General features: G+C 41.5%; 1 protein-coding gene across 3 annotated transcripts in view; it reads right to left on the bottom strand.

The window, feature by feature from the left end:
* The window catches only part of arhgef38 (Rho guanine nucleotide exchange factor (GEF) 38), a 91478-nt gene that overhangs the window by 16009 nt on the left and 63172 nt on the right, over positions 1 to 12297 (bottom strand). For all 3 annotated transcript variants that reach the window (XM_069925594.1, XM_069925596.1, XM_069925595.1), the window contains 2 exons: positions 6609 to 6807; positions 1982 to 2259 (listed from right to left, as the gene is read on the bottom strand). In XM_069925594.1, coding sequence (XP_069781695.1) covers positions 1982 to 2259; positions 6609 to 6807 — 477 coding nt within the window. The remainder of the gene's footprint in view (positions 1 to 1981; positions 2260 to 6608; positions 6808 to 12297) is intronic.

Here is a 12297-nt window from a genome sequence, read left to right as displayed (position 1 = left end):
TTAAGAGAATTTTTCTTAATTTTTGGGCTGACTGGATTGTCCAAGGTAATCCTTTCTACAACCTGATGGCTCAGTACTAGACAGCCTCCCTTAAGGAACAGATTAAGTCCAAATTAATTATCTTTATCTTCTTTGATGTTGACGGTGGAATTTTTTATGTGCACTGAGCAGATGGAGAAACATTTTGTATCTCATCCAAGTTCACAAGTTCCTTGATCTTTCAATGCCTCTTTAGTAGAGGGGTTAAGGATCTGAACGCATTAGTACTTTAAACAGGAATGGGATTCCAACTCAGAAGAGGGCAATGATTGAAACAATGGCCAATAGTGCAGGCATTGTGGTGCTACACTGGCTTTCACCTCTGAGCTTTTTATCTACGCAGTCTAGTTGTTTGTGATCACCTCCTCATGATAGGAAACCACACAAACCACACAAACCAGGTTAACATTTGGGGGAAAAACTGTTAAAGTTAAGAAAAGAAGCCAGGAGCTGAGGTTGCATGGCCAACACTCCACTCAACACCTATAGTGGATGAACAAACTTGTTCTGAAGTTGGAAACTAGAAGCCAAAAAAAACAAAATATCATTCTGCTGGGGGAATGCAGTGAGTTACAAGAATGCAACAAAGAGGAGATGGCCATTCAGCCCATCAAGACTCTACCTACCAGCCTTTTCCCCATCACCCTCAATTCCCCATATCTTCATAAATCCATCTCTGCCCTAAACATATTTAATGAGGCAGCTTTTACTGCTTCCTTGGTTAGAGAATTCCACAGATTCCCTACTCTCTGGGAGAAGCAGTTCCTCATCTCATTCTAAATCAACTTCCACAAATCTTGAGACCATGTTCTAGGTCTAGTCTCACCTCCCAGTGGAAACAACCTCCCTGCTTCTATCTTGTCTATTTGTTTCAAAATTATATATCTCTCTGCAAGATCTCCTTCATGTAGTTGCACAATGGCTTCAGGTCTGAGGCAAATTCTTGATCCAAAGCATCAACTGTTCATTTCCCTCCACAGACTCTGCCTGACCTGCTGAGTCCCTCCAGAACTCTGATTTGTGCTTCAGATTCCATTGTGATGTGACAAGGACAGGCGTCCACTTGAAGGTATGGATTGTGGAGGGTCATGTGACCTCTCCATCTGGCACCTAGTCAGAAGTCTCGTCACCTGCCAATCAAGGTTGGACTCTGCCCACCCATTAGTGCACACCTGACCACTGGCCCCTTTAATTCACTTACTGATTACTTGGGTCGGACTCTCCATCTTACTGCACTTTAAAAACCTACCACGTGCAGCAGATCATCTTTGCTCCTTGGTCCTGTCTACAAACGCTACTTTACACCAGTCATGAACTGTGGACATCGCTGGAGGAGTTGTTGGTGAGGTAGGCACTACCCTTAGAGTGGGACCATAGTATCATGTGGGAATATTTGGCATTGAGCCATACCCCATTGGTACAGGGAACTAGGAGTGTGTTTTAAGTTCCTGTCTTGCAAGAGTGTTAGTTGCCGAATATTACTGCACATGTGTAATAGAGAGAGAGAGAGAAAATGAGAGAGTAGGCAGCCACTGGCATCGGAGGTCGCTGTATCCGATGTGAATGCCTATATTGTTTTAGTGTCAAAAGTTATTTTGTGTTTTCCCCATTATGATTTCCCTGTGTGTGCAATAAAGATCATCCTTTGTTTGTTTGCCTGTGTCTGGACTCGCTTCTTTCTGACCCCACCGATCATGATTTAATTTCACGTAACAGTGGTTTTTAAGTAAACGTTGGACCGAGGTTCTTCTTCTTTGAAAAGATATCAGGTATTCTCAACAAACCTCACTACAGCCACCCTTCATTTAACATCTCATTTAAAGGATTGGATATTTTATTATGTCCCGAAAAGACGTTCACAGCCTTGACCTCAAGTTTTGGTGCCTTGGATGTTCACTGAATCCAATAAGGTCTCATTTACTGGATAACACAGCATCTTTACCTGTTGCTCTTCCTGGTTACTGGTGTTTTCTTCGCTGCCACTGAATGAGCTCGTGACTGGGCCACGCGGACTTGTGTCCTGCGAACTGTTCATGGTGGTGTCACTGTCACTGGAGTGTGAAAACCTCTTGACATTTAAATCTTCGGAATACGAAGACACAAAGAGGGTAATGTCATCAAAATCGACCTCAGTCGTGGATCCCTCAGTCGACTGGACATTCTGCCTGACCACAGGGTGATAGGGTCTTAGGAATGAGGAATACACATAGCCTTGTGTCACTGTACAGAGGCAAGAACAGGTACATTCATTCATTAATACTCCATCAAAATGCATGCAACAATGAAGAAAACAAATTCAATCAAGTATCTCCCAAAAAGCATTCCCCCAGTACCTGCACTGTTCGAATGCAGTTCTGATCTCTGAGTGAGAAGTGTTCCAACTGTCCTACAGTCCAACACTCTCTTAGTAATGCCCCCTACAGCACATCCACCCCCTCAGTAATGTCCTTTTGGTACAACATTCCCTCAGTAATGCCCCCTACGCACATCCACCCCCTCAGTAATGACCTCTTGGTACAACGGTCCCTTAGTAATGTCCCCTACAGCAGATCCACCCCCTCAGTAATGTCCTCTTGGTACAATACTCCCTCAATATGCCCTCTACACTGTTCCCTCCAAGCTGTGTGTGTCTGTGTGCGTGCACACACATTTTGCAACCAGTCCACAAAGGAAATTAACGTGTGCACAAAAGGTTAGTTACCTAAAATAATGTAGTAATTAATAATTATACTTATTGAATTGCACAAGCATTCAGTGCGCATATACTTTTGTCACAGGAAAAAAAAATGTGCACATTAGATTTTTGTGCACACTGACTACTAAAAATTAGAGGGAATATTACCTACAGTACAACACTTTCAGCAACACCCCCTTACAGGACAACTCTCTGTCAGTAATGCCCCTCCTAATACTAACAACTTTCTTTGTACTGCCCCCTCCTACAACACTCTACTCCTTCAGTCTCCCCCTCCAATGTTCCATTGCTCCCTCTGAGCTGCCCCTCTGACAAGACAGCACTCTCTTGGTACTGTCTCCCACATTATGCCCATCGACAATGCACCAAATCCCTGATGCTACAACTCCAGGGATCAGCCATTTGCAGCCCTAGCTCAGAGGTAAGGCATTCGCTTAGTACCATGTGCGCCAACACTGTGTACCTTAAACACTGCACCATGGTCAGACTTTATGATTAAGTATCTGGAATAGGTCAGTACCAAAGTTTATGGCTCACAGCAAACAACATAAACTGCTGGAGGAACTCTGCAAATCAGGGAGAATCTGTGGAGGTAGGATGGTCAATATTTCAGGTTGAAATCCTCCACCAGGATTCTACCCCCACAGATTCTGCCTGACTTGCTGAGTTTCTCCAAAAGTTTGTTTTTGCTCCAGATTCCAGCATCTGCAGTCGTTTGTGACTCCTGAGTCAGACATGAGTCTTTGGAATAATCCCATAATTGATAGTCTTATTGTCATACACATTGTACAATATACATATTGTTGCAGAATGGGTTAATAAAATTATGATAAAAGTGATAGAAGTGTGGGGGGGGGGTTTAGTTTAGGTATTAGTTTACATTCCACAAGAGACATTAATGTTTTCACAAAAGACATCTTATTTGAAATGCAAGAGCTATATAGCAGAGGTTCCATGTCTATGGTGATTGTGAAGAGTCACAAGTAGGTGCTAATTGGACTGATGTTGTGGAATTTAAATGGACTATTGTCTTTAAAGGACAGATGTTCTGGCTCAGAAACTGATTAATCTTTTGCCAGTGCCAGCGATCTAAGATTGCCTGGGGGTTGGGATCTTCTGCAGGACAGAGGCAGGCAGGTGAGAGGTTAGAAGTTGGCACGGAGGGTGCTGAGAGAAAGTTTAGTGGGCAGGAGAAAGGCAGGGAGTGAGGAAGGACTGATGATTTAAATTATACCTCTTTTAATGCCAGAGGCTTGTCAGGTAAGGCAGATGAACTTGGGGCATGGATAAACACATATGACCTGGACGCGGTAGCCACCACTGAAACCTGGCTAGAGAGGGGTAAGACAGGCAGCTGAACATTCCAGGGTACAGGTGCTTCAGGAGGGACAGAGATGGTGGTAAAGGTGGAGAGGGTGTTGGGTTATTGGTTGAGGAGGATGTCACGGCCATGGCCAAAGGTGACTTTGCAGAAGGGTCACCCATGACGCTGTATGGTTGAATCTGAGGATAAAGAAAGGCAGGATCACCTTGTTGGGGTGTATTACAGGCCCCCAAATAGACAATGGGAGTTAGAGGAGCAAATTTTCCAGGAGATAGCTGCCATTTGTAGGTCAAATAAGGTTGTCATAATCAGGGATTTTTAACTTTCCATATATTGAAAGGGAAAGTTATAGTGAAAAAGGTTTCAATGATGTGGAATTTGTCAAATGTGTTCAGGAAAGTTTCCTTTGGCAATATACAAAGGATCCCACAAGACAACATTTGATTTCGACTTGGAAAATTGGGAAGTGGATGAAGTGTTTGTGGATAAGCCTTTGGGACCAGCAATCATTGTTCTGTGAGGTTTAAGTTAGTTATGGAGAGAGATCAGCTGGACCACCAGTTGAAATTCAAAATTGGGGAAGTATCTAGACGTGCAGCATGAATTGTTCCACAAAGCCCACAACAGGGAGGTATAGCTGGGACCCAAGTAGGTACCCATGGTTACTCCTTTGAAGAAAGTGGATTGAGTCAAAGGAGAAGTTATTAGGAGTGAGAACAAATTCTACCAGGTGGAGGAGGGTGGCCTTTTACTTGGACCAGTCAATGGTAGTGACTTGAGAAGAATCAGTATTACAGTAAAGCAGGTGCTGAAGGTCCTGATGTATATGTGGAGAAATCTCCTGGGCCTGATCAGATATATCCGAGAACACTATGGGAAGCGAGAGAGGGAATTGCAGGTGTCCTGGCTGAGATTTATGAGTTGTCTTTAAGTACACATGAGGTGACAGAAGACTGGAGGGTAGCAAATGTTGTGCTTCTATTCAAGAAAGGCTGCAAGGAAAAGCCTGGGAACTACAGGCCAGTGCTCCCAACATCTGTGGTGTATGAGTTACTGGAGAGTATGCTGAGGGTGAAGATGTACATGCACTTGGATGGACAAAGGTGGATCATGGATAGTCAGCACAATTTTATAACTGGGAGGTCATGTCTCACAAATTTGAGTGAGGTTTTGAAGATGTGACCAAGGTGGTTGAGGGCAGAGCTGTAGGCATTGTACATATGGATTTCAACAAAGCATTTGATAAGGCTCTGCAAGTAGGCCACACGAGAAGGTTAGATCGCATGGGATCCAAAATGAGATAGCAGATTGGACAGAAAACTGGCTTCGTGGAAGAAAGCAGTGGGTGATGATAAAGGGTTGTCTTTGAACTGGAGATCTAAGACTGGTGGTTTGCCACAGAGTTCGGTGCTGGGCTCATTACCATTTGTCATCTACATCAATGATTTGGATGGAAACATATGTGGCATAAGTGGCAAGTTTGCAGATAATACTAAAGTGTCTGGTATTGCAGAGAGTGAAGATGGTCGGCAAAGATTGCAGCAGGATCTTGATTGGATGGGGAGGTTTGCAGAGGAATGATTGATGCAATTTCATATAGGGTAGCACTGTTGGTGTAGGTGTTAGCGCAATGCTGTTACAGCACTAGTGACCCAGCTTAGAATTCAGCACTGTCTGTAAGGAGTTTGTACATTATCCCCATGTCTGCATGGGTTTCCTCCTGGTGTTCTGGTTTACACCCAACCTTCAAGACGTACAGGATAGAAGGTTAATTTGAGTGTAATTAGGCAACACAAGTTTAAACGGCTGAAGTTGGCTTCTACCACGCTGTAAGAACATTTAACTTAAATGTGAGGTGTTGCATTTTGGGAGGTTTAACATGGGTAGGACCTGCACAGTGAATGGTTGGGATTGGAAGAGTGTTGTTGAGCAGTGGAACTGAGGAGTACCAGTACACCAGTACAGAAAGTGGCATAAGTGGCATTACAGGTAGATAGAGTGATCAGAAATGTTTTCAACACATTAGACAGAGTATTGCCTACAGAAGGTGGGAGTTACAGTTACAGTTGCATAAATGCTGGGTGAGACTACATTTGGAGTATTGTGTTCAATTTTGCTCACCATACTACAGGACAGATGTAGTCAAGATGGAGAGGGTGTAGAGAAGATTTATGAGGAATGTTGCTTGGATTCAGGGGCCTGAGCTACAGGGACCAGTTGATCAGGCTGGGCTTTGTTCCTTGGAGCACAGGAGGGGGAGGGGTGATCACATAAAGGTGCTCAAAATCATGAGAGTAGATTGGGTGAATGCAGAGAGTCCTTTGCATGGAGTAGAGGAAAGTAGGTTTAAGGTGAGGGAAGAGAGATTTAACAAGAACTTGAGATGTAACTTTTTAAAAGATCAATAGATAATGAATATTTAGTTATGCTAAAGTATAAATAAGAAGCTTTGCAATAGTGCAAAGTCCTTTGTGGTGTCAAAGCACTTCCATCATAAGGTAAGATACATGACTGGCCATTTCCTGGAGAACACAGAGAAGGAAAACAAACCTCCAGTGTCAACAAACCACCTGCTGACACTACCCATGGGGTCCTCCTTTTCAAGAACTGCCACAATTTCCCCTTCATGGAGAGACGCGTCTAAGTCTTGGGTGGCATTGAATTTCCTCTTTGCCTGGTACAACTTATCAGGCCTGTATGTTGACAGGAGTTTCGTCCTTTGGTCTTGGGTCTGATGGGGAGCCATGGGCTTCAGAGAAAACAGAACATATACCAGTCATACTTCAGAAAAACTTCATACACAAGCATATCATAGAAATTGTGTATAAGATTGTGAGAGGCATAAATAGGGTGGATAGCCAGCACCTTTTTCCAGAGGACATCTGTTTAAGATCTACTGATGAAAGTTTAGAGGTCAGAGGTTATTTTTACAGAGAGTGGTGGGTGCCTGAAATGCACTGGTGGTGTGGTGGTGGAGACTGGTACAATAGGAGCTTTAAAAGACTCTTGGATAGGCTCATGGAGGTCAGAAAAATGGGTGTCTGGGGATGAGGTAGGGGTTAGATTGATGTGGAATTGGTTTACATAGATTGGCACAACATCGTGGGCCAAAGGGCCTATGCTGTAATGTTCTCTGTTCTGAGTTCTAAATAAATAGTGGTTCATATATTGTAACTGCCACTGAATGTGCCTGGAAAAGTTCAAAAAGTTGCATAAACTTTCATTAAGGTATGAGCCCTTCATCAAGGTATGAGCAAAATGTAGGCAGGCACCTGAACAAAATAGAGGAGGGGGAGGGGCATGGGAGGAGCACAATCCCACAGGCAGGAGGTAATAGGTGATAGAGGGCACACCAGCAAACAGGTAGAGGGGGATGGCTCTTATGAATTAAGAAAGAAGGGAGTGGAGGGGTGGAGGAAAGGAGACAGAAGGATGGGGAAGAGAGGGAGAATGGAGAATAGGTTAGCAGAAACGAGAGAAGTTGATGATAATGCCATCCAGTTGGAGAGTGCCCAGATGGAATATTCGGAGTTGTTTCTCCAATCTATGGGTGGCCTTGGTTTGATAATACATCAGGCCATGAATAGACATGTCAGTGTGGGAGTGGCTTGCAGAACTAAAATAGTTGGTCACTGGGAGATCCCTGTCATTGATATGAACAGAGCGAAGGTGCTCAGCGATGCGATCTCCCAGTCTGCGTCCAGGCTCTCCGATGTAGAGAAGGCCACAATAGGTGCACTGGATGCAGTAGATGACTCCTTCCCTCTCCATTCACAGAGCCATTTTCACCCCCCCCCCCCCTCTGTTTGTTGGTGTGCCCTCTCTCCCTGATCCACCTATTACCTGCTGCCTGTGGGACTATGCTCCTCCTCTTTCCCCTCCCCCTCCACCATTTTGTTCAGGTGCCTGCCTACATTTTGCTCATACCTTGATGAAGTGCTCATACCCGAAACATTGGTTATGAATCTTTATCTTTTCTATATAAAGTAGACGGTTTGACCTGCTGAGTTTCTCCAGCTTTGTGTATTTTTACTCATAGTACTCATGTAATTGTGGGTTTTCTCAACCTACCTCATCCATGGGGGGAGGAGTCACTTGATGGAGTAGTGGCCGGTTGGGAAAACCAGCCCTCTCCAGGAAAATAGAAAAAAAAGTCAGGAAAAAGCAAAGCATAACAGAGATAAAGTTCAAGAAATAGAAGATAAAGATACAGAGAAGAGAAAGAAGATGGCTTCCAAGAAGGAGAAAGTAAGAACAGCTGGAAAAAAGAAGTTAAAAAGTTGCCGGAGAAGAAGGAAGAAGGCCTCACTTGCAGGAAGGAACAGGACGCTGTGGTGACGAGGAGCGCCTGACCCTTAAGGTCAGTACCAGCCCTGCAGAGTCGTGACGCACCAGCTGGTACACTACAAAAATGGCTCTCAGAGCCAAACAAAAGTGCGAAAAGTCGCACATGCACAGTGTGCAATCATAGGAGAAAGAGGACACTGGTGGGAAGGGGGCTCAGTAGAGGAGCGGGCTGTCACAGACCAAGCAGCTGAGAGATGCCCGACGCCAGGGCTCTCAGCTGGAGGACAAGGAAGACAGCAGAAGAGGATGCGACAAAACAGACATGCAAGATAGACGGAGGAAAGATCGACAAGAAGACCAACGTCAAGAAGTACAACAGACGAGCAGCCCAAGAGGGGAGGAACAGCAACAAGACTCCCAGCAAGAAGATGACCAACAAAGAGATACAAGCAGCTCATTAGGAAAAACAGAAGAGACACAGACCCAAAGAAGAGAAGAAGACACAAACACATATACAGACACAGAAGAAGACCAAGATCTTCACAGAGAAATAGAAGGTAAAACTGATGGACAAAGAGAAATAAAAGGTAAAACTGATGAACAGAATATTGATAAAGTCTTTTTTGAAGAACAAATGAGATCACTAAAAGAATGGTTGTCATTAGAGTTTAATGTAATTAGAAGGAAAATGAAAAGTACAGAAGATAAAGTGCAAAGGTTAGAACTGGTAATGACGGAAATAGGGAAAAGAGTAGAGAATGGGAAGATCGGGAAACGGCTGTAGAAATGGAAGTAAATGACAAGAGAAAAATTGGAAGAAAGTGACTAAAAAATTAAAGAGACACAAGAGTTGATATCTGAGAAAATTGATATGTTGGAAAATTATAGTAGGCGAAACAACATAAAAATAGTGGGCCTGACAGAAATGCAGGAAGAAATGGAAATAGAAAGGGCACACAGAGCATTAGCTCCGAAACCACAGACACATCAAAAACCAAGATCCATCTTAGTAAAATTTTTGAGATATACGACAAAAGAAAATATACTGGAACGGGCAAGGAATAAAATTAGAGAAGATAATAAACCATTGGAATACAAGGGTCAAAAAATATTTTTTTACCCAGACATAAGTTTTGAACTCTTAAAGAGAAGGAAGGAATTTAATACAGCGAAATCAACTTTATCAAAAAAAGGTTACAAATTCATATTAAGACATCCAGCCATGCTTAAAATATTTATACCTGGGGAGCAAAACAGACTGTTCTCAGATCCAGAGAAAGCGCAAGAATTCCAGAACGTTTGCAGGACAGGAGAAGAGGTGAAGAGATGTAACAAGAATGAAGAACGGAGATAAAGTATATATAAAGATGTAAAAATAATGGATATGTAAAGAACTAAAGAAGGAAAAGAGAAGGGAAGGAAGGGAGTAAAGAAAAAAAAGGAAGAGAGAGAGGTTTGTTATATGTGATTTTAAAAAAGTGTTTTCTGGAGAGGGCTGGGTAGAGGGGGAATAACCATCACTGCAAAATCAGTTGACGCTGCAAACAAGATCACAACCCAAATGAAAAGGGGAGTTGTGGTGGCCTGGCAAGGGGTATGGGGCAACTCAGAGAGGGGGGGAACTTTTGGGGTTAAGGTATTAGTGTATGTGGGAACTGCGGGGGTACTTTATGTCTTAAATGTGTTGTCGTATATTAAGTGTAATTAGAGAAAACTAAGAGAATAAAATAGGGAAAAGGAGGATGGAGGTGGCAAAGAAATGGAAAAGAAATGTATGCAAGATATAAGATGGCCATGTTGAACTATATGACTATAAACATTAATGGAATACATAACCAAATTAAAAGGAAGAGGCTACTAAATTTATTGAAGAAGGAAAAAATAGATATAGCATTTGAGCAGGAAACACAACTATCTGAAGCGGAACATAACTAACTAAAGAGAGACTGGGTAGGACATGTAGTGGCAGCATCCTATAATTCAAAAGCTAGAGGTGTAGCCATACTGGTTAACAAAAATGTACCAATCAAAATATAGGAGGAAATAATAGATCCGGCAGGGAGGTATGCAATGATAAAGTGTCAGATACACTCAGAATTTTGGAATTTGCTCAATATATATGCACCTAACGAGAAGGATCAAAAGTTTATGGAGAATATTTTTTTGAAGATTGCAGACACACAAGAAAATATATTGATAGGAGGCGATTTTAACCTTAATTTGGACCCAATGTTAGATAAAACTGGACAAAAGACAAGTAAAAAGAATAAAGTAGCCAAATTTATGTTTAAATCAATGCAGGAAATGAAACTTTTGGATATATGGAGGAGGCAACACCCAAGAGAGAAGGAATTTTCATACAATTCAAGTAGACACAAAACTTACTCAAGAATTGATATGTTTTTGTTGTCAGCCCACATTAAAGGGAGAGTTAGGAAAACTGAGTATAAAGCTAGACTACTATCAGATCGTTCACCTCTATTATTAGCAATAGGACTGGAGGACATCCCACCAAGAACTATAGATTGAAGTTAAACTCCATGCTACTTAAAATTTAGGGAGTTTATTGAACGCCAAATTAAAACATATTTTGAAATAAACACGGGATCAGTGAAAGACCAATTTATATTATGGGACGCAATTAAAGACTTCATTAGAAAGCAGATAATAAGTTATGTGACTAAGATGAAAAAGGATTACAATTGGGAAATAGAGCAGTTGCAAAGGGAGATAGTAAGTATAGAAAAGGAATTCGTAAAAAAGGATGATATAACAAAAAGGAGAGAATTGACGGACAGAAAAATTAAATACGAAACATTACAAACGTACAAGGTGGAGAAGAACATAATGAAAATAAAGCAAAAGTATTACGAATTGGGAGAAAAAAAACATAAAATATTAGCCTGGCAACTTAAAACAAAACAAGCTAAAAGAACGATACTGGGATCAAGGAAAAAGGACAAATAAATTACATATAAGCCAACAGAGATTAATGAAAATTTTAAGGAATTTTATGAACAATTGTATCAAACTGAGAACGAGGGGTAAGATAATAAAATAGAGGAATTTTTAGCTAAAATTGAACTGCCGAAATTGTAAGAAGAGGAACAAAACAAACTAATAAAACCATTTGAAATAAAGGAAGTACAGGATATATTAAAAAAGCTGCCGAACAATAAAACACCAGGAGAGGATGGATTTCCAATAGAATTTTATAAAACATTTAAAGAGTTATTAATTCCTCCTCTCCTGGAAGTAATGAATCAGAGAGAAGAAACATAAAACTTGCCAGATTCATGTAAGATAGCAATTATTACAGTAATACCAAAGACAGGGAAGGATCAACTAACACCAGCATCATATAGACCAATACTTCTACTTAACTCAGACTATAAGATAATAGCAAAATTATTAGCAAACAGATTGGCTGATTGTGTACCTAAAATAGTAAAACAAGATCAAATTGGATTTATTAAGAAAAGACAAACAGCGGACAATGTCTGCAAACTTATTAATCTAATCCACGCTGTTCAAGGAAATAAGAAACCAACAGTGGCTGTTGCTCTAGATGCAGAAAAAGCCTTTGACAGAGTAGAGTGGAATTACTTATTTAAAGTATTACAGAAATTCAATCTACCAGAAAAATATATAAATTGGATTAAAGCATTGTACAATGGACCGTTGGCGAAGATAACAATAAATGGATATGTATCAAGTCACTTTAAATTAAGTAGGTCAACGAGACAGGGATGTCCACTATCCCTCTCACTGTTCGACTTAGCAATAGAACCTTTGGCAGAACTGATAAGAATAGAAAATAAAATAAAAGGGATAAAAATAAAGGAGAAGGAGTATAAAATCAGCTTATTTGCACATGAAATCATAGTCTTCTTCTTTGGCTTGGCTTCGCGGACGAAGATTTATGGAGGGGGTAAAAAGTCCACGTCAGCTG

The sequence above is a fragment of the Narcine bancroftii genome, chromosome 3 (genome assembly GCF_036971445.1).
Source record: "Narcine bancroftii isolate sNarBan1 chromosome 3, sNarBan1.hap1, whole genome shotgun sequence".
Taxonomy (NCBI): Eukaryota; Metazoa; Chordata; class Chondrichthyes; order Torpediniformes; family Narcinidae; genus Narcine; species Narcine bancroftii.
Note: the sequence above shows the minus strand (reverse complement) of the source record. Positions and strands in the feature narration are given on the sequence as shown.